The 24,063-nt window shown below is 36.6% G+C and overlaps 1 protein-coding gene across 1 annotated transcript in view; it reads left to right on the top strand.

The window, feature by feature from the left end:
* Window positions 1-24,063, top strand: part of grin3bb (glutamate receptor, ionotropic, N-methyl-D-aspartate 3Bb) — a 73,975-nt gene that overhangs the window by 42,191 nt on the left and 7,721 nt on the right. Inside the window, exons 2-6 of the mRNA XM_058790491.1 lie at window positions 3,327-3,955; window positions 11,097-12,189; window positions 14,014-14,159; window positions 16,199-16,314; window positions 22,127-22,278. Coding sequence (XP_058646474.1) covers window positions 3,327-3,955; window positions 11,097-12,189; window positions 14,014-14,159; window positions 16,199-16,314; window positions 22,127-22,278 — 2,136 coding nt within the window. The remainder of the gene's footprint in view (window positions 1-3,326; window positions 3,956-11,096; window positions 12,190-14,013; window positions 14,160-16,198; window positions 16,315-22,126; window positions 22,279-24,063) is intronic.

Here is a 24,063-nt window from a genome sequence, read left to right as displayed (position 1 = left end):
CAAAGGTTTGTAAACGCCCTAGGCAAACCGGGGTTTTGGACAATACCTGCACAAGTCTTTATCCTATTTTGTGATGAATTTGTGAAAAATAATGCATTCAGAATACAGAAAACCTTGCTAAGACCAGCAAACCATTTTATGCATTTTATGCATTTTTATTTTTCATCAGGAAGTTACTAGAGCTGTTTATAAAACTGGATTGTTCTCATTTGTCTGTTGTGTACCAGTGTTGGTAACCAAACAGTTGTTGGTAACTATTGACTTCCATAGTATAGACAAAATACTATGGAAATCTTTAAAATATCTCCTTTTGTGTGCAGAGGAAGAAAGATATTCATACAGGTGAGAAAATGACGACAAAATTTTTAGTTTTTGGGTGAACTATCCCTTTAATTGACAATCGGTCTGTAAGCTGTAAATGTGAACTATTATGGCTTTTTCTTCTATGGAACAGAAATGAATATACTTTGAAGAACGTTTTGGTCCAATGAAAGCAAAAAAACCCCCAAAAAACAACAACAACACTGAACCTGACTGCTGAATTTTCTTTGAGGAAACTGGCTTAAACAATTTATTAATGTGTACTAATGACTTCTGAGTGAATTAAACTTAAAATGACTGTTTACACACTTACTACATTTAAGTTCAATGCACCAAATTCCAAGTTGATTTAAGTTCTTTTGAAATAATAGTAATATCAGTTGCTGCTGTCCAGTTACTCCACCAAATTGTTAAATTAAGTCATTTTTTTATTTAGTAAATTAGAAAAAGCAAATAACACAAGTGCATTCTTTTTCTGTTTTATATCAATTTAGAGATTGTCATTTTAAAATACAACATAATCAGAATGGATAGTATTATAAAAAATACACTTCAACATTATAAATCAAACACTTGCTATCTGGAGCTTTAGTATAACTATTGGGAAGTCCATTTTACACAGCAACAGTTGCTGGACCCTATTGATTTACATATTATGGAAAAAATCTAAAGTCAAAGGGCACCAGAAACTGTTTGGTCACACTATCTTCCTTTTTGTTTAATAGAAGAAACAAACTCATAGAGGTTTGGAACAACGTAAGGGTGAGTAAATGATGACAGAATTTTCTAACATGGACTAACATGGTCAAAAGAATGTTTGGATCAACCTATTTAATTAACAGCACATAAATTCTCACCATGATCAAAAAAAAAAAAACTTTAAACAACTGTACGTGGTCTCTTATGCATGCATACGCACACTGCACCGAATGTTGTAATATGTGTGTGTTCCTGATGATGATAATGCTGATGAGTCTCAAGTGACTAAACGCAACAGCTGCAGGGACTTTGAGTGAGTTGATTTGGGTCGCATCAGTTCAGCTGCATGTGCAGAGACTGCATTAGACACTAGAGCGATTTATCCTCATCATCCAGAGACAGGTGCTTTGGTTTCTGTGCTTCAATCATAAAGCAATTGTACATGTACTTTATATGCACTAAATCAGTACATGTGAGGGTTGTGGGTATAGTTTCATTGAATCAGTGTACAATGATTATATAATTCCTCTGTGTAATTGGCATAATAAAACACTTTGCAGAAGCTTTGATGAGTGTGAAATCATTTGAAGGGCTATTTTGTAAGTTTGCTAGATTAAGGGGCCACTATACATTTCCCAATGGCACATCTTACCCCAACTCTTCTTCCCAAAGTGCTCTATTGCTCTATACATCTTCATTTTCTGTGCATGTCTTCATCATGCATCTCACAGTATTCCCAATATATCCTCTGAACTCTTCATGGAGGTCTTCTCGGCCTTGCATCTGATCTTTGGTTCAGTAAACCTTGTTGAAATGCACTGCATTATCAATTGAAATCAGACCCTTGATTTTCTCCGGCTGTATTGAGAAACTTGGAAAGAGGTTTTTTCTGACTCATAAACTCAGAATAGTAGTCTGTATCTCCCACCACTGCGGTCTGGACTCTGGAGGGCCACTGCATTAACGCGTCAGACAGGTCAAGGAATAAACATTGGCCTTTTGAATCAGACTGTTGATTCCGAGATGAGTCAATCCTGAGATGCACATCCTGAGAGTGTGCAATGATCTGTGTTTAACGGTACATAAGTAGTCGCTGAAGAGCTATGGGCCGTTTTTTCTGCATGGCATTAAAACTGCTGGTGTAGCACTGTCTGTCAAGACCATGCTAAAGAGAGGAAATTTATTACGGCCTTTGGTTTTATGGTACAAAATCAATAGCTCAACTAGCAATATTGTGGAAGGACATGCAGAACTGTGGCCAAGAATACAAGATGGCGGGAAATGTACTGTTATTTCATGTGAGTGGCATACTGACGAGGAAGGAGGGAACTTAAAGAAGAGTGAAGCTGAAAGGACGTGGACTCTGATAAAGGAAGCAAAGCACTTATTCTGTTTTTGACCTTAAGGGGGACTTAAATTCTCTGGGTAAATTGCCATTTAATGAATAACTTTGGACTTTGGTTAACCAGAAGAAAATGTAATTGCTCCACGGTTGCTCTTTCTAAGCTCTGGTGTATTCTTACACATTTAAATGTATTTATACTATTGGAGCTACAAAGTCACATTTGGCAGCTGTAAAGTCACAATTGAGCAAAGTAATGTCATAACTGCGAAATAAAAATTCACAACTACAAGAAATTAGGTCGCGAGAGTCTTTTTCTCAATTTTGAGAAATAAAGATAAAAAAGTTACAATTGTGATATCTAATGTCAAAATGAAGAGAAATTAAGTTGCATTTATGAGGAAAAAAATATCTAAAGTCATAATTACGACACAACAATGAGAAATAAAGATAAAAACTCTCAAATGTGTGATCTAAGGTTGCAGTTGCGAGTAATAAAGATGCACTTATGAGAAATTCAGATAAAAATCACAATTGTCAGTTCTAAAGTCACAATTATGAGAAATAAAGATAAAAAGTAACAATTGTGAGAACTAAAGTCATAATTATGGGAAATTAAGCCACAATTATGTGAAATAAAAATGAAAAGTAACAGTTGGGAGAACTAAAATAACAATTACGAGAAATAAAGCTGCAATTATGTGAAATAAAGATAAAAAGACACAAATTATGAGATCTAAGGACGCAATTACAAGTAATAAAGATGCCATAACAAGAAATTCAGATAAAAGTCATAATTGTAAGACCTAGTCACAACTATGAGAAATAAAGATAAAGAGTAGCAATTGTGAGATTAATAAAGCTGCAGTTGTGAGCTCTAATGTTGCAATTGTGAGATATAAGTCACATTGTGACTGCGAAGTCTGATAATTTAATGTCTTTCTGTTGCCTCCTTTGTCTTCAGAATCGCTTCCACTTGCAGATGACAACCCGTATTCCCCCGTCGGGACTGGTGGAACTGCTTCTAGCCGTCCTGCAGCGCAGTGGCTGGGAGGAGAGCATGGCGGTGCTTTGCCAAGGCTGGGAGGACGCTAGTCTTCTGGATCTCCTGAAACGCCAAGGCCGTTCCGGCTGGGGACCCTCACACTGGCACCTGCGGGCCGCTCTGAACCTCTCCCACAGCACACCTCACATGGCTAATATTTCTGACTTCCTGTCTGAGCACTTTAATCAGGACCTCTCTCCACCCGCTTCGGTCCTGCTTTTCGGGGCCGACCCAGAGTGTGCCTCTTCCGTTCTGCGCAGTGCGCATGACCTGGGGCTGACATTGCCCACTGTACATTGGATTATGGGACATCCCCTAAGCCCAGACGCCCTTCATTCTATTGGTCTGCCTTTAGGACTGTTGGCCTACGGAGAGGTTGACCGCAAACCGCTGGACTACTACATCCGTGATGCCCTGCAGTTGGTCAACCGAGCTGTTACTGCGGCCACGGTTGTACGGCCTGATCTAGCCCTCATCCAAAATATGGTAAACTGTTTTGACAAACCCAACAAACATGAGCTGCCCTCATCAGGACAGTACATTGCCAGGTAAATCCATATTCTCTCATTGTATCAGTCTGCTTAGTGCATTCTCTGTTAAAACTGTTTTGTTTTGGGTGCAGAACCACAACGAACTAGTTTATTTATTTATTTTTTACCGTTTTTGCCTTTAACTTGATAGGACAGTGTAGAGAGGACAGGAAGCGCAGTGGAAGAGTGAGAGGGGGATAGGATCGGGAAATGTCCGTGAGCCGGGACTCGAATTTGGGACACCCTAAGCACAATGGAGCTGTATGTCGACGTGCTGCCCACGAGGCTATCGGCACTGACCGAACTTCATAGAACTTCGCAGGGTCTAAAAATAACACTCGCCAAGCACCAAATGCGAATTAACATATGCGTTGGAGAATATACGAAACAGTGTTAATTGTCAGTTGGCCTTTAACATTTTTATTAATTTTGACATTTCCTGAGAACACAATGTGGTTTAGTACAATTATCAAATTGTAAAAATTGCATTGTAATTACATAAATAAGTAATCTGAAGTGCAGAGTTTGAGTCACTCATGCATTTGAAAATGCAATGTGCATCAAATGTGTTCTTAAGTTTGTAATGAGAATGGTTAATAAATGATTTGTCAACAAAAGAGAAGAATTTCCAAAGAGAAACATCCCTGTGGTTTGCCGCCAAATTAAAGCTTTTTTAACGAAAGCCAAGAAAAACGATCATGCATAGTATTGTAAATGTACTGTTGATATAGATTATTATTATTATATAAATTTAAATTAACACATCATGGAATACTTTACAGTTCAGTGGTATAGTGATATTCATTGATTTGTTAAATTTGTATTATTTGATTAAATAAGTAAATAAATTCTACTCACTGTGCACTCACACTATACCCATAGAGTGTATGCATTCATTTCAAATGGTAAACATACCTTTTGAAGCATTTGTTGTTATCCATTTCCACTACATAAACAAAGCTATATAAAATAGTCCATAAAGTATCCAACCTTGTTGAATTCATGTCAAATTGGAAACTTAACATTTGAAGCATTTCTTGTTTTCCATTTCCTCCTCCACAAAGCAGTGTATTATATTCCATAAAGTATTCAATATTGTTGTTTCAGTTAAAAAAGTCTTGGTACTCATCCTGGTACTCTTAGATCGCATTACTTTTACTACAAAATTGCATATAACAGTGCATAGTCGTGTGAAATGGGAACAACATGACTAGGCTAGTCTACGGGCTACTGTAGCATCAAAACGGCACCATCCCAGACCACCATATAAATTAATCTATTTATTCATAGATTCTTTGGAAAAGTTACATGCTTTATTCATACGCTGCAGAACATTTTTTGAAACACGCTTCTCAAATGTAGCTGTCAACAGCAACAGCCACTACACCCTGACTAAAAATACAGCAAGCTGTTCAGTTTCAGTTTTTTTTTTACATTTTTTATTATATTTTGTGAAACAATATGTTTCAATACATCTGTTTAGCTTTTGTATTGAGGTAAGCTTGTAGTCAGAACAGGGTGTACGCATTAGAGCACACTCACTAAGCAGGGGGCCTTCTTACAGCATTATGAGCCAATTAAATTCTGAATTAAATTAGAAGTGATTTTCCTCTTCAAAGAATACACATCAAAGTGGAACATATAAGAAATATAAATATAAAACAAATATAAAAAGATTTTTAAAACTGTGTACACCCGAAACAAAATTATTAGATAAACAGTGCTTTTCCACCATCAGGCCGAATGCTTACAGATGCTGAGTTGTCCCGTTTTAGCCAACTTTGATACAGTTCTAGTTTTTCAATGGAACTGTAAAATCAGTGTTAGAATACATGTAACCAATTATGAGTTACTAAAGCCATTGCACCAGCACACTGTAAAAAAAAAAAGAAAAAAAAGTTGAGCCAACTTAAAATTTTAAGGCAACCAGTTTCAGCAGATTTTTGAGTTTGCTCAACTTATTTTTGTGGGAGATTCTCAAATTTTTGTTGTATAAACTTAAAACGACAAGTTGAGAAAACTCAAAAATCTGCTGAAGCAGGTTGCCTTAAAATTTTAAGTTGGCTCAACTTTTTTTTTTTTTACAGTGTACAGATCTCCTGTCCTAAGCATAGTTTGCTAACTGCGCTGGAAAGTTAGAACAGGTAATCTTACTGAACTGTGTTCTAATGGAATTACAACTGACACTGTGCTCAGAACCAGAATGATTGTTTAATGTGTCACATGCTCAAATCTGATAATGAAAGTTGCATTTTGATTGATATAATAGAGTGCCAGTATATATATATATATACCCTGGACCCTGGACCACAAAACCAGTCTTAAGTCGCTGGGGTATATTTGTAGCAATAGCCAAAAATATATTGTATGGGTCAAAATTATTGATTTTTGTTTTATGCCAAAAATCATTAGGATATTAATTAAAGATATGTTCAGTGAAGATATTTTGTAAATTTCCTTCCATAGATATATTTGAACTTAATTTTTTATTAGTAATATGCATTGCTAAGAACTTCATTTGGACAACTTTAAAAGGCAATTTTCTCAGTATTTAGATTTTTTTGCACTCTCACATTCCAGATTTTCAAATAGTTGTATCTCTGCCAAATATTGTCCGATCCTAACAAACCATACATCAATGGAAATCTTATGTATTCAGCTTTCATATGATGTATAAATCTCAATTTCGAAAAATTGACACTTATGACTGATTTTGTAGTCCAGGGTCACATATAAACATTGCAGGCTCATTGGGGGGGAAAGAAATTGCCTGTGCCGATATTTCTGCTAAATGATATTACAGTGCGTTGACTAATTCAAAGTTAAATATCCAGTGAGTAGCATTAAAAGCGTGTTCAGTTTTATCCAAAACAGAGGAATGTGGCACCATTTTATTACGTTAGTAGTTGTATGTATCGTGGCAGTTCAGAAATGAAATGTCTGGTGAGTGTCGCTTATACAGTAGGTTACTGCTCAAACACGGTCTAAACCTAAGATAAAAACACATTTGCTTAAGTAACCATGCCATTTCACCATGCTACTACAAGTCTTTGAGCTTTTTTTAATCATGACTCGTGCCCAAGAGCGCTGCATCACAAGTGCGGTGCTGTACCAGGGGAGCTATCGAGCAATCTTACTGTGTCAGATAAACCATACATATAGAGTTGATTATGTGATCAAACATCAAAATGTATCAGCACAAAGAAATCATGCATTATGTGGTAAAAGTGTTTTGAGGTCATAACATAGCATTGTGCAAGAGACTGCTAAAAGGTCTTTATTATTTAAAAATCTGCCCCTTTCATCATAATTTGTGTGAGCAGGAATAAACTTGTTGGTGTTTCACTACCACTAGTGATCATTTCAGCTGGAAGTTGTGTTTTTGGAGTTAATGATTTTTCCAGTGAGCCTACACTGTATAAAAAAAATGCAGTACTGTGAAAGTACATGTAAGTGCGAAATTCAAAATACAAGTAAAAATTATTTTTGCCCTATTATTATTATTTTTTATTATTTATTTTTTTACAGTGTACTGTATGTTGGCTTTACTGTGATATTTACAGAGCATAAAATAGCTAACAACTAACAAATTCAGGTTATTGTTCGAAAATTGTTTTGAAAAGTTTCTGAAATGTTGAAATGTTTAGCTTTTTTGTTGTGATTATAACATTATTTAAACATTTCTTAGAACATTTTACTAACTTTTTTACCCAAAATATAACATTATTTTACCATTTATTTTTATATTTTGAGAACCTTAAATTGTCCAGTTTTTTTTATTTTTTATCATGATTTAGAACATTATTTTAAGGTTCTAAAAATGTTTCTTAGAGTATTCATCAAATAAAAACATCATAAGGATGTTCTGAGAATGTTTTCTTTTAATGTTATGAGAGCCTATGTCAAATATTAAGTTATGAGAAAGTTCTATAAACATTACTTTAAGAACGTACTGTCCTAACATTTATATAATTAAAAAAAAAAAAAAAAAATTTTTAAAAGTTAAAGTTGTGAGAATGTTCCCTGTTAGCTGGGTAGTTAGTGCTACTGGTCGTGATACTGCTGCTATTTTACCTGTAGTACCTGCGAACGCTTGTGCTTGATGCCACAATTGTCCCACCTTATGTTTTGTGGTGTGGGCTCTAAGATTTACTATTTGTGTGCTAAATGAACTTCTTTTTCAAATGGATTGGAATTTCATACATAAATAATTGGATAGACAAATTAGATTCTCGAAATTCATCAATAATAGCTAAATAGGAATAAAACCGTCACGTTCGCTTTATTATTTGTCACATATTTTGAGAAACTAAATTGCTTTGATGTTTTATTCTAAACACTCATCAGTAGAACATCCTACCATCTGGATGAGATGTCCCAGACAGCTAGTGTCATGCTTAAGGACAGGCGCATGGCCACTTTCTCATGCTGCGGCAAATTACTGGTGTTTGCCCAGACACTCAGCTGGAATGCAGACATGCTTTAGAGCTTTAAGCTTTATTTATGACTTCCCCTCAGTTGCCTTTCCCTGAGGAGGGATCACTCTTATCAAAAGCTCTGGCACCCGCCTACCATGCAGGCCCGTCATTTTGTGTGGATCATGCCAGCTCTCTGCCACACACCACTATATCGCTCACTACAAACAGAAGTGAAATGTGGCTGTGTGGGAAGCCTGGGCCTCTCATCACAACAGGATAAGGCTGAAAATCTGCCAACCGGACCCAACCATGCTGCATAATGCCGGACGATTGCGAGGGCATTGCTGCGGGAGAGTGATACATATAGCTCTGCAGCTCATGCAAGACTTTGCCTGCATTGTAGCACTATAAAAGTGGAAAACTTTGCTCTTTTAACAATGATTTTGCAAATGCATGCATTTGTCTTACCTTGAGGAGATGAGCAAGTGAGGAGATTGTTATCAGTCAACATTATCTTGCCCACATAATGTGGATGACTATTGTAATTCAAAATGATGTTCTTATCAAGAAATTTTACACAGACAGATTAGACTTATATTTTGATTTTTTTAGATCGTCAGATTGGTCCATATCCATTATACACATAATAACAGGCTAACTTTTTTGACCATGCATGTTTATGCAGAGTAAACCTTTATAATGCTGAAATGTCTGATTGAATTTAGCGAATATGTTGAGATTGCAGAAACAATTCACAGAACCTGCTTCACAGAGGTCTTGTGCTGCATTTCAGATCTTTTTTTTGTAGTGAAATACTGGTGGTGTTAATTAATATCACGCAGTAACAAAAGGTATCTTAATTGTATTGAGCTACCTTTTGTTGGTAGCATTTGGTTTGGCTGTTTTTATAAATTAGATTAGAAAAGATTAAGTACTTTAAATAAAGTCACAACAATTTCCACTGTAGCTTCACCTACAGTGCACAATTTGATTATTAGAAGTAATAATTTTGTGTCAAATTATTTTAACTATTCCTAATCTAACAGTCTACTAATACTCTAGTCAGAGTTAGCTGACATGTAGTTGCAAAGGTACTCATTGTAAGTAGAATGTCTAAAGTGGACTATCGAAATGAAGTGTTGAAAGGATCATTATTCAGGATATTTTCTTTTTTTTTTTAATCATCACTTCCCCCCCCCGCCAGCTCTCTTCTCAGTATATAAAAGATCATATTGTAATAATCAGAGAGGGCTTTTAAGTACATAGCAACATGAATTTGATGTCACTTAGATACACACTGTCAATCACTGTTTGGCCAAGGTGGACCATTTGACTTCCCGTGACAGGTAAAACTATGAATAAAGGAGCCAAATTACATGTTAAGCTTTACTCCTCAGTTTTTCATTAACCAGCGCAGCATTAGTCAAATGTCATATCTATTATTTATGACTCCAGACATTAATCTTCAAGCTCAATGTCAAAGCATTTCCTTAAGTGACCTGAGCTGCGCACCAGAGCAGCAGCCCTGCCGACTGAGTGGCTGTAATTCTGAAGAGTGGAAGTGGGTTTCACAATCAAATATATTGCTCTGTGAAAGCAACATTTGTAGTTTATGGTATGACGGATGCCAGACCGTGTCAGTCGTCCAGCTAGGCAATCCCTCTCCCAGGCCTTCCCCCTCTGCTGCAGTCATATTTACTGTCCGCTTTGCTGCTGGAGAGGATGAAGCTAGCTTAACCTGTGTCCGATCCTGTTACTTACTCCTGCTTGAAGCAGACTCTTTGTCTGGGTTCCCCTTGAGTAATTTTGCAGGGCTGATTAGCATAGGCCCATTAGCTCATGCTGGTATATGTTGTAGCTACATCATAAGCATCTTTGTTCACTGATGGCCATTACAAATTTTAATTGATCCTTCGCAGGGAGTTTGATTGACAGGCATCTCACCAATCATAATGCCGAACAAACCAGACAGGAGAGTAGATTAACGTCTGTGGACTTTCATGCTATGTCACGACACATTAAAGAGCCACAGAGATTAAATAAGAATAAGTAACTAATTATAAGCAATAGGACAAAAAAACTGCAATAGAACAAATAAATAAGAAATGCTACACACAATGTGTAAAGTAATCAAATGTATAAAAACACTGCATATTCTTCACTGTGTAAATTAAATATATATTTCTACTTATTGAAGTTGCAAAAGTGATTTAGTCAAGAGCACTGAGAGATTTTCTCTCTTTTGTTGTTTGATTAACATGAATGACAGACAACAGGAATATATTAGACTGCTGTCACTTTAAGAGCTGCCCGGATCCAATATACTGTGACATTGTTTTTTTGTTTTTTTTTCTCAGCTGTTTGTTTTCACTTGAGACCTAAATTACCGTGTTTACAAGGATACTTGCAATGATGGACATTTTGACACAAACAAGTGTGTGTATTTAACTGTTCAAGGCGTGTAAAGCGGAAAAAATAACTTTGTTCAATACTCTCGTGCTCAATAAGCACCGTCTTCACGTGTGTGCGCCTCTCTGACAGCGCTCAGAAACAGTCTCTCAGACAGTGCATGCATATAGCGAAATGAGTTCTCTTTTGCTGCTAAATTCTTCTGGAAGGTTCTGCTCCAGCTGAGCAATTTGCCATGAATAGGACTGCTAATGCATAGCTTTCTCCAGGTGTTATAGACCATCTAGGCCTCTTCCAATCATCATCTGACTCTTGTATTCTTTCACCCTCAGGTTCCTCTCTAATACGTCCTTTGTAGGGTTGACGGGCCCTGTCAGCGTTCAACGCAACCTTTCCCGTGTACTCACCTCTCAGAGGGTCCACATTTGGAGTCTGCGCCGTGATGCCGTCGGTCAGCCCACATGGGTGACTGTAGGCAGCTGGGAAAGCGGTAGGTTGGATGTAGAGGAGCAGGGATTATGGCAGGGATCGCCCCCACGGCAGCGCACCGAGGGCCAGATGGGCAGGGTGGGGCGTAGATGGCGGGCTGGCTTTCCCGTGTTGGGGAGTCGTCTGCGGGTGGTCACTCTAGTGGAGCACCCGTTCGTGTTCACTCGAGAGGTAGATGAGGATGGGAACTGTCCCGCTGGGCAATACTGTCTGGATGCAGGGACAAATAACTCAGAAACCCTGGACCACTTATACGGTGAACGGGCTCAAGGCAACAACAGCTTCCTGCCACCGGATTTCAGCAAGTGCTGCTATGGATACTGCATTGATCTGCTGGAGAAGCTGGCAGAGGACATGAACTTCGAGTTTGATCTGTACATAGTTGGGGACGGGAAATATGGAGCAGTCAAGGGTGGCAAGTGGACGGGGTTGGTGGGCGATCTGCTGAGCGGGGTGGCCGATATGGCTGTTACCAGCTTCAGCATCAACTCAGCTCGCAGTAAAGTGATCGACTTCACCAGTCCGTTCTTTTCCACGAGTTTGGGAATACTAGTGCGCAGTAAGGACACGGCGGCACCCATCGGAGCATTCATGTGGCCGTTGCACTGGTCTATGTGGATGGGCATCTTTGTGGCGCTGCACATTACGGCGCTCTTCCTCACTCTCTATGAATGGAAGAGTCCCTTCGGCATGACGCCTCATGGGCGAAACCGCGTGAAGGTTTTCTCCTACTCATCAGCCCTCAACCTCTGCTATGCCATCCTCTTCGGCCGCACTGTCTCCAGTAAGACACCCAAGTGTTGGACCGGACGTTTCCTGATGAACCTGTGGGCCATATTTTGCTTGCTGGTTTTGTCTAGTTACACTGCAAACCTGGCTGCAGTTATGGTTGGGGAAAAGACCTTCGAAGAGGTCTCTGGAATACATGATGCCAAGGTGAGATCTTTTAAGATGCTTCGCTTTAATTTAAGGTACATTTCACATCAGGAAAAAAGTGTACATTCAATATGTTTTCTCAATAAAACAACTATTGGTTTTGATTTATGAATTTTGCCAGTGAAGCTTATCTGCTAGTTGCTAAACTTAATCGTTAGACACCATTTTGATATTACATGGAAAAAGATGTTTTCCCTGAAGATGAGTTTGCCAACTATGTTACGGACAAACTGTATGGATTGGCAGGTAACAGTTGACAATTTCACCATTTTGACTCAATCAATGGCACTGGCCTTGTCTGGCTATGCAAATATTATTTTATTGACCAGGTTAACCTAACATTTTTATATATATTTGACTTAAAATCATAAAAATATTCCAAACCATAACAGTGTGTTTGGTTGGTAGATGACAATTTTTGTAGATGTGAGTAAAATGAAATGTTTTCTTATATGAAAGAAAATTACATTTAAAGTCAATTTATTTTTGGATTGTTTTTTGAACATTTTTAATTCATTATTTTGAACTCAAGACTTGCAAAAACTGTAATTTAAGGGACATGAAGGCAATTTCATGCAAAGTGGAAAACAAGGTGCACAAAGTATGTGTGTGATTATGGTGTGTATTCTCTTAAAGGGTTAGTTCACCCAAAAATGAAAATTCTGTCATTAATTACTCACCCTCATGTTGTTCCAAACTCATAAGACCTTCGTTCATCTTCGGAACACAAATTAAGATATTTTTGATGGAATCTGAGAGCTTTCAGACCCTCCATAGACAACAAGGGTCCTTACAAGATCATGGTCCAGAAACGTAGCAAGGAAATCGGTAAAATAATCCATGTGACATCAGGGGTTCAACCGTAATTTTACGAAGCTACAAGAATACTTTGTGCGCAAAAGAAAAAAAAAAAAAGACATTCAAATTCGTCTCCTCCGTGTCACCCTAGCGCCATTTTGGAGAATATCCACTGAACGCAAACAGCGTATGCCCTTCTGTGTCAGCTGTGCCACACGGCAAAATTACGGTTGAACCCCTGATGTCACATGGATTATTTTACCAATCTCCTTGCTACGTTTCTGGACCTTGATCTTGTAAGGACCCTCGTTGTCTATGGAGGGCCTGAAAGCTCTCAGATTCCATCAAAAATATCTTAATTTGTGGTCCAAAGATAAACGAAGGTCTTACGAGTTTGGAACAACATGACGGTGAGTAATTAATAATTTTTGGGTGAACTATCCCTTTAATTGATAAAATGTGATATTTCAGAAAAAAATTTGTTAGACAAAAAACCCCCCATAATTATCATCAATGGATATAAAAATGTACCCTAAATTATAGAATGTAGTATAGTAATAACCTCTAGAAAACAATGTTGGTACTGTACTGTTTTTGTCTACATTTAAAGCAATCTACCATCTTCTACCTTAAAAACTCCTGTGTAATCGTTACTAAGTCTTATAGTACTTCCGTGCCAAGCTTATAAATATTAAACGGGTGTTGACATGGGTAGTCAGTAAATGGTCTTTTTTGACTGGGAATTTAATTTTGGGCTCTGAAACATGCTTTGTTTACATTGTACATACAACTGTTATATATCGAAGTTCAAAGAGCACTCCTATAGCTCAAACAGTAGAGTGTGGCACTAGCAATGCAAATATCACAGTGTGACATTCCCAGTGAATGCATGAACTGATACTTTGAATGCACTGTGGATAAAAATGCCTATATTGTTATTAATCATGGAAAATGTATCATGATTTATTATTTATCACACTTTGACTCCTAAAACTTTTGCTGATTTTCCCCCGCCTTTGGCCTCAGCTCCACCACCCATCTCAGGGATTCCGATTCGGCACTGTTCGGGAAAGCAGTGCGGAGGATTACATGAAAAAGAGTTTTCCTGAGATGCACGAGTACATGCGGAAGTTCAACGAGCCCACCACACCTGATGGTGTCGCCACTCTCAAGTAAGAGATCAATTCATCCAACAGAATGCATTCGGCTGGCAGATGGCAGTGAGTGCTCCTGGTGTAGTTATACTGCCAAACCCTATTAGCAAAAAGTGAAATTTACAACACATGGAAAAAAACCTTGTGCATAGTGATCAATAATTCAAACAGCAGTTGCACCCTGTTCATTACAATGCAAATGCGTATGCTGAATCTTTTTTCTAACAGTCCCCTTAGTGACTCGCTGGTGTACAATAATGCAGGTGTCAATATCTCGGCCAAATGAATTCAACTTTTGAATAACACTGTCATTAAAATGAGGTGTTTGTCTGAAGCAGTTTTTTTCTCAGCATATTTGAGTCTAAGTTCTGAGATTGCCTCTCAGCGCTGCTCGCCAGGCGAGCCGTTTGTTGTTTCCTGCCAGCTGCAGTGCCACAGTCTGTCACACACATACCAAATTGTGAAGAGTGTGTTTTTGTTTATTTATTTAAATATTGTTTTATTTTTGGGCTATATCAAAAAAAAAAGTGAGAGGAGAGCTGGGACAGAAAAAAAGGATGAGGAGGAGAATTAAAAAATCCTATGTGATTTTTATCTAAAGCCTAATTAACAAGTTTCTTTTCAATGAAAGTAAACCACATAACTGGATTTTTTAATTTATTTATTTTTGGCTGGACTCAGACTTCTAGCCTAGTTTGCACTCACACCAGAGATGAATTTAGAAGCAGAGCAGAAAATATTAACATTTCGAGAGTCGCCGCGTCTCTCTTCCTTCAATAATTCCTTAGTAAAGTTTTGAGTCTGTATGACAGATGGCAGAATTAAGCCTGAAATCATGGCATAGAAGCTGCTTCATTTAATTTTTTGGATGTATCATTCAGAATATAATTGGAAGAGAACTTAAAAGAGACAAACGTCTTCAAAAGAGTCAAAGATCCATGAAGTATTTGAATTGGCTGAAAACACTTTAATCCTTTTTTTAATTTTGAGAAGAGGATCAGAGGTATCAGTGACCATATGTATCGCAAAGAAGCAGCAAAGCAATTCATTTCTGAAACATTTGATTTTTTAAATTTATGCCACAGTCTGTCTGCTCTTGCTGTTTAATGCCATTTCTATGCAGTCATGTTTGTACTCCAGATTCAAAAGTTTGTTTTTTATTATTATTTTAAAAGAAACTACTGGTGGTAACATGTGACCCTGGACCACAAAACCAGTCTTAAGTCGTTGGGGTATATGTGTAGCAATAGCCAAAAATACATTGTATGGGTCAAAATGATTGATTTTTCTTTTATGCCAAGAATCATTAGGACATTAAGTAAAGATCATGTTCCATGAAGATATTTTGCAAATTTCCTACTGTAAATATATCAAAACTTAATTTTTGATTAGTAATATGCATTGCTAAGAACTTCATTTGGACAACTTTAAAGGCGATTTTCTCATTATTTTGATTTTTTTGCACCCTCAGATTCCAGATTTTCAAATAGCTGTATCTCGGCCAAATATTGTCCGATCCTAACAATGGAAAGCTTATTTATTCAGCTTTCAGGTGATGTATAAATCTCAATTTCGAAAAATTGACCCTTATGACTGGTTTTGTGGTCCAGGGTCACAAATGTTCATAGGTTTCATTTAGCAATGATCATTTTGATTTGTACTGACAAAAAATACATGGAATAGAACTGTTCTTATCAACCACAAGTTGTGCTGCTGAATTTGTATAACTTCGAATTTGCTGCTGGCTGAACTTTTTGATAAATGACGTCTTTTATTATCATTAAATTAAGTAAGGGTGGGCCACTGCCCTTAAGGTGTCACTATCCATTAAAATGTCCTTTTTGGGCTCTATTCAGCTTGCATCTAGTTTAGCGTAGCTGCTGATTTATGGCTGCTGCTGCAGTTTATGAACATTTAGCTCAGACAAATGATGTCTGTGTTCCATTTGCACCAGAATGAGATGCACAATCTGACTTATGAAAATCATACTGTGCATGTTTAATGAGAGAGAGAGTGTGTGTGTAGTTTTGTAGCCCCCCTCTTTTTATGTTGTGAAGGACAGATCCGCCTCAACTTGATGCTTTTATCATGGACAAAGCCCTGCTGGACTACGAGGTGTCCATTGATGCCGACTGCAAGCTGCTGACAGTTGGAAAACCCTTTGCTATTGAAGGTAAGCAGAATGTACAAATTGAGTTTGAACAGTTTAATTGAACAGATTATGTAGTTTATGGTTTATTTAACACATAAATATTTAAAATACTGTCATTGTTTACTCACCCTCATGTTGTTTTGGACCCAATTGACTTTCATTGTATGGAAATGGCGGCCATGTTGAGATCATATGACCAGACATACAGGTTGCAATGGAGGATAAGAGTTGAAACACACATCGTCAAAATAACGATCATAAAGCTAACATTTCTCAACATCTGCCAGTGGCCGGCGACTTGAGACAATTTACCACCCTTAAATATGTTTTACCAGCCATGAAACTGTATGCATTATTTTACTGAAAAATAGGCAGAACAAATTGGGAAAAACAATATAATTGCAATTTTTATTATATTGTTCTTAGTAATATTTATTTTTAATATGAATAAATCACATTATAAAGATTAATAAAGAATTACAACTAATACTACTCAACTGTAAAGTATTTCACAATTGTAATTAATACTAATAATTAGAATTCTTTTTTATTTTAACTCCATTTTTGAATTAATAATACTGAAATAGTAATTTTTGAAATAGTAATACTGTTTCATTTACTCGCCAACACTGAGTTTTACTCGCATTTGACGCTTGAAGAGGGTTCATTTGAGGCCCTGGATATAATACAACAGTAATGTGGTATTTATACACCAATATAAAATGTAAAGCATTTAATCTAATTTAGATTAAATAAACATTTGTTTTTCCTATCATTATTTAAGACAACTTTATCTCCCTTGAAAAATGCACTGGCATACAGAAACTTAAATGCTACTCACTTTATCTTGGTGGCATCTCTGTTGTGAAATAATTGAAGGACAAAATACCTGCAAATAAAGAATTTCTGCTATTGGTAATAGAAAATATAGCTTTTGCATGATGCTACATCCATGATGATAGACAGAGGTGGGTAGAGTACCCAAAAACTGTACTCAAGTAAAAGTAAAAGTACTCGAAGAAATATTTACTCAAGTAAAAGTAAAAGTAATAGTCTGAATAGTTACTTGAGTAAGAGTAAAAAAGTATTGGATAAAAAAACTACTCAAGTAGTTAGTTACTAGTTACTTTGGATCATATGCTGAATGTAGTCTATTTTTATTTAGATATATAGATATTTAGATACATTTGTATACACACACACACACACACACACACACACACACTGCCGTTCAAAATACTTTTTTTTTTAATTTTTTTTATGTAATTTATTTCAGTGATGCAAATCAGAATTTTTATCAGCCTGATTTATTATCAATGCTGTTCTTTTTTAGCTTTCTATTCATAAAAAAATCCTGAACAAACTGTCACAGGTTCCAAAAAATAATAAGCAGCAAAACTGTTCCCTGTTGAAAAAAACAGCATATGCTGGTATGGTATGTTTTGAAGCATGGGATGCTGGTTTGAGCTACATTACTCTGAAAACTGGAGTAACAGCTGATACAAATTCTGATTTTCATCACTGAGTTAAATTAAATTATATTTTAAAGTTTAATTATGTATTATAAATGTATATAACCTCTGACACGGAGAAGAGTGAAAACTCCTCACATGACCGTTACAGAACATTTGAACATAACGAAACAAATGCACTTCTTCCGTCTGTTCTGCAAAATGTAAACAAATGTAGCCTTTATTTCTGCAAGCGTAAATATTGTGAAAATATCCATATTAATTGTGTCTAGGCAAGGCATTCCTCCTGGAACTAACGCAGGTTTGGCGGGTGTTTATTTCATACTCTGTCACAGCTTATTTAATGAATAGTTTATACATTGTATTTAATGTATAAGGTACATGTACAACAAACTGGTAATGTCATAGTGGTATCGTGTACTGTAAGCGAATCTATACCTGTGGAACCGACAGCACACGCGGTGTTCGTCTAATAAAGATCTTCATAGCTAGCAAACCATAGCCTTTGCAGATTTGCTTTCAACTGACTGTAGATCCAAATTCAGATTCTTCAACGCTCTTGATGTTACAACTCTGAGTGAGAACCGTTTCAGACGACTCAGCGCGTGCGGCAGGGAAGTGAACGAATCATTCAAACTGATTCGCGAACTGATTCATTGGTCTGCCAACTGGTTTGATCAAGCCTTCGAACAGAATTGACTCAAAAGAATGAATCATTCGCGAACGGGCATCGCTCATTCCCCAGAAAAAAAAAGTAGATGGAGCGCTTAATAAATTGAAGGATTTTTAACTTGTATGCATTAAGATAAAGTAAGGAGAGGAGCGTCGCCCACAGTAACGAAGTAAAAGTACCGTTTTTTCACTAAAAATGTACTTGAGTAAGAGTAAAAGTACCCATTTTTAAATATACTCTAAAAGTATTAGTTACCCAAAAAATTTACTCAAGTAAATGTAACGAAGTAAATGTAACTCGTTACTACCCACCTCTGATGATAGATATAAGGAACATTGTTTTAATGTAATGCAGCTTTTATAAATACTAAATTGCATGATTTTTATACGAATCGATTTATATTTTATCAAATATATGTAAAAGCTACTGTATGATTCTTCCCTTGATGTGGAGAAAACTGCTGTGTTATGTTATTCACTGACCAAAATGACTGTCATTAGAAATCTGGACTGCCATCAGGAGGTAGATACTGTGCTTGAAGGGAATAAAGAGATGAAAATAGAGACAAATTGGTTAGAAGTATTCAAACTTGACATTTGCATTTTTTAGAATGTATTAACAAAACCACAACTGACAAGGGGAGAAAAAGAGTAAGAAGTCAACTTGGCAGAGCTCTCTCCTGCTGTCATGCATTTTTGTGGGGAAGCCAATTTAAATGCAAACCTGGGCTGTTTTCCTGAGCTGCCTACAGGAAGCACGGATCTTTCCTGAAGGCGGCACTGAAAGGTGTGCTGGAGGAAAGAGAGCGCTGGAGAAAATAATTGTGGTCCGGTTTGTAATGTTTTTATTTCCCAGGCCAAACCCTGAGATGGGCGGCAGGGCTAATTGAGCTCATGCCCCGCTCGTGTCTTGTTAATTACCATATGCCTGTTGTCTCATGTCTCATGTCTGTTCATTCCCCCTCAGCACGTATTATACCTCTGTGTCCATGCTGGATGATGTTATGCATGTTTTTTTAATGGATTAATAAGCATGGTCTTGTGCATCAGCTGTAATTTAACAGACAGGTCTTGCCCTTCAGTTCTGCCCTTAAATGCTGCAAAATTATTTGTCACACTCACGAAATTGCTCAGCATTGACTGCAGAGAGGCACTGAAAATATTTTAACATTATATCTCAGTTTTTTTTTTTTCCTGTTTTACTTCTTTTAGATTGTATATTATTGTTATTATTGCTGTGTTCTAAGCAATGAACCTCATTATTTCACTCAATTGATTAATTAATCTTTAAAAAAAATGATAGTAGGGTATTTATGAAATAAACTAGCATACTGCGCACCAAACCTAAGTGGTTATAAATGGTCTTCTCCATTGTTTAATCGTATTAAATGTAGAAAAACACAAATCTGTCCCTTTTGAAAAAGAACTTTAAAAAAGTGTTTATTATGGAAATAATATACTTGAAAAGAATAAAAGTGTAAATGGAATGTAACTTTTTGGGCACTTGCATTAATTGGATGTTAATTGCAATTACATGAAAATGTATTATAGTTTAAATTTAGGTTAAATGCGTTTAGCTGAACTTTTGCTTTTGACCCACTTAAGTATGACTTGAGTAGTTCTTTATGTATAATTTCATGATCGCTGTTACTACTATAAAAGTTTACTGCCGAAAGTACTGACAAGCATTTATGGAAAACTAAATATATTTTAATATAGTTGAATTCCAAGTTTATAATGATGATGAATTTAAAATATATTAACTTTGAACGTAATATCGAATAACACACTACAGTTAAAATGATAATCAAGTACTTGTACAAGCGCACGTGCTTTAATATGTTAGTCAAAACATAATGATTTAAAATGAACTTTTAAATCTTAAAACGTTCAATTTTACATTTAAAAGTGCACTTTTTGAAAATGTACTCAGTAAGTGTTAAGAAACTCTACTTTTTATAAAAGTTTTCTAGCTCTCTTTAAACACACTTAAGTGGCCTTTTATTTCATTAATCTTATCTGAAAGTACAATTTTTATATTTTGAGCACACTACATGTACACATTCAATGCGACTCAGAGCACTTCTTTTTCACAAGAGGTTAACTGCAACAGACATACAGCTCTGACTATTGTGAAAAAGGCTCAGTCTATAAGATTTAATTACACGATTCAGTGCTATTTCAGCACATGGTTTGTTAATGAGTGCTTAATCTATAAGACTGTGTTTTAGGCTGAAGTGCAGAGCTACAGTAATGTTTGTGTGTGTACATGCTGCAGCTTGGCAGTGATGAAATGCGTAGATGTCAACATTTGAATATCTGTGATCTGTCAGCCACTTAGGGACCGGTGGGGGCTGGTGAGTGACAGATTTACTGCAGAGAGCTGGAGGGAAAACAGCCCACCGATTGGACCAAGTATTATATTTTGCGCCTTATAGTTGATCTTCCCTATATTTTGTCCTAGCTATAATTTCTCCATTTCCAGGCCTGACCCTCCGCTGGCAATCTGGGCTAAAATAGTAATTGAGGTTCGGCGTAATCAGACTCCTCTGGGCTCGCGCAGGACTCCTGACCGTGTTAATTATCATATGCCTGTCGTCCAATTTCCTGCGTCAGTTCGTCTCCCATGTGTGTGCTGATTGAATGAGATTCATGCCTGTCTGGGAACACAGGTCTATGAAATGATATATGAATGATAGGACTCTTAAGCCCCGCCCACATCATAACTCACCTATGAAATGGCCCAGAGTGACACACCCCTCTTGTCACTACATCACTTCATCTACGTCCATTTTTTGTCTACGTTTCTGAAGTCACATATCCATTCTCTGAAATAGTTCCCTGAAAATTAAATTAGTAATTTTTTAGTTAGCCTACCGGAAGTGTTCAAGCGGCCACAATACTATTCCCTACCAACAGAGGGCATCATTGAGCCAAACAGCCAAAACCTTGACCTAAAATCACCCGATTACTACATATGTATGTAAATTAATTGTTACTTCAGATGATATCTGTAATGTTTATAGTTTTTTTCGGGCAGGATAAGAGATAAAAAGATATCGTTATGAGTGTGTATACTGACGACAGTTAACTGACTGAACACAAAATATATTTCTTCACGCAGGAAGTATTAAACATGAACATATATGGCATACAATACAATAGATGTACAATAAAGCCTCTGTTACAATACTGCACTATTAACAGCATGAGGGTTGAGTAAATAGAGAGTATTTTCATTTTTGGCTGAACTGGCCCTTTAAGAATCGTTTGTGAAGTCTAATTTGCATGTTTTGTTAGAGATTTCAAAGAAGCAATGAAAATGAGATGGTAGAAAAATAGTACCTTCCAGACTCTGAGAGGCTTTTAGTGAAAAGCGTGTTTTGCTAACTCTACTAACTCCTGTAAGATTAGCATGATTCAGGTGTCAATTATTGAATGATTCAATTATTGAATCATTCAAGGCTTGTCAAAACCTGAAATTTGTCATGTATTTGTTTCCCTCATCCCTCCATTATTTCAGCTCAGTGGGCATGTAATGATCGTTTCCTATAAAACACTGAAAGAAATTGTTGGAAACTCTATTAGCGGTTCAGAAACAGGCAGGTTAATGAAGCTTTGTAGCACATTCTGTTTGTTCTGGAGGTGTTTTGATGAATTGGACTGACTGAGTGGTTTCCCCCCCTCAGGTTACGGGATCGGACTGCCCCAGAACTCACCGCTCACCTCCAACATATCTGAATTCATCAGCCGTTACAAGTCAGACGGCTACATGGACATGCTGCATGACAAGTGGTACAAGGTGGTGCCGTGCGGAAAGAGAGTCTTCGCAGTTACAGAGGTGAGCAGGACTCAAAAGAAAAATCAACAGTGGTGCATAGTGCAAGAAATCTTCAGAGGTGGCCCAAAACAGAACCTGATCATTTGGTTTTAACATTAACAAATTAATTTTTTTTGTGCATAATTCCTATATCAATTCAATCCTTTTTACCGGATTAGAAGCACGTAATGAATTCATGGTTGGCGGTGTCACTTTTCAATCTCATACGTTTGAGCTGTTTGATGGTGTTCTCCATGCCATGTAAATGGAAATGCTGTGCGCTTGTGTTGATTTGATTTTTATAGTTGTACGTTACATTTAGATTTCACCTAAATGTTTACAGTTATAGCCTATTGTTGGGAAATAAAGATTATTAAGTGATACAGTGAGTAAATAAGGCATAGTGTGTAAAATATGTTAATTTTATAACTGTACTTTATCCCACTTACATTGCTGGGGAATAATGATTATTAAGTGATATGGCAAATAAATAATGCAAAATTAATAAATAAAAATGTTTATTTTATAACTGTACATTATCCCACTTATTAGACAGCTAATTGAATAAATGTAAATTCAATATTTAGGTTCAGCTGAATGAAGCAGAAACATGTTCATCAAATAAATAAGGCATAACGTAAAAAGAAAAATGCTTGCTTTATCTGTACATTTTTGTTGGGAAATGAAGATTATTAAGTGACACAGAAAATAAATAATGCATAATTTATAAAGAAAAATATTTATAACTGTACATTATCCCACTTATTAGACAGCTAATTGTTAAATAAATAACGAAATATAAATTAAATATTTAGGTTCAGCCGAAAGAAGCAGAAATGTAAAACATCATTGCAGAGTTGCATTGCAGTTTTGTCAAATCTAAGAAAACAATTTAAAATCTTATTAGGAAATGACCTTAAAATTTAGATGACATCATCTTGCACTCATGGGCGTGTCTAAATTCTATCCAATCAAATGCTCTCTAGAATGAAAATGTCCCTCCCACTAATTCCACCTAGCGAGTAGAAAATCATTCATCACACATGCTGGATAAGAACATCCTGATTTAACCTGCCAGATCCGTCAAAAAGTACAAGTTCAAGATGTACTGAACCCAGTAAAGGCATTTGATGTTTGCATGGTCTAATAAAAGAAAATAAACTAGTTGCTACCCAAGGTGATTTTTACCTACTAGCCTGTTACTCAGTTTTCACTAAAAGCCTCTCAGAGTCTGGGAGGTACTATTTTTCTACCATCTCGCTGTCATTACTTCTTTGAAATCTCTAACAAAAATAAAATCACGATTCTTAAAGGGCCAGTTCAGCAAAAATGAAAATACTCAGTTCATCATATTTTGCAGACTGAATAGGTCCTGTAGAGTAAATTACAATGTATCACTCAAACCAAAGTCACAGAACCGGTCACCATTAACATAACTTATAGGTGATTTAAAACATGTTATCATCCAACATAATGGCAGATAGGCTTTCCAACTAATGTAAATCAATATTTGCATAGTATAATAGCACTAAATGTATCTCTTTCACACATGTCCCGCATTGTCCTGCAAAATCACATTTGCACCAGAGCAGTAATCAGGTGGTCACCCTAATTTCACGGGGTCCTTCTTAAAGCGCCGACATAAAATCTTTGTGCTAATCAATTAAACCTCCAAATCTCCAGCCTGTCATGTACTACCAAATTACATTTTTCTTTAATTAATTACTCGCCGTTTTATCCAATCGAACAAAGCTCCTGAGATCTCAGCAATGACACCATCCTGTCATTCTTCATATGAAACCGCCA

Source organism: Onychostoma macrolepis, chromosome 11, assembly GCF_012432095.1.
Source record: "Onychostoma macrolepis isolate SWU-2019 chromosome 11, ASM1243209v1, whole genome shotgun sequence".
Lineage (NCBI taxonomy): Eukaryota > Metazoa > Chordata > Actinopteri > Cypriniformes > Cyprinidae > Onychostoma > Onychostoma macrolepis.
Note: the sequence above shows the minus strand (reverse complement) of the source record. Positions and strands in the feature narration are given on the sequence as shown.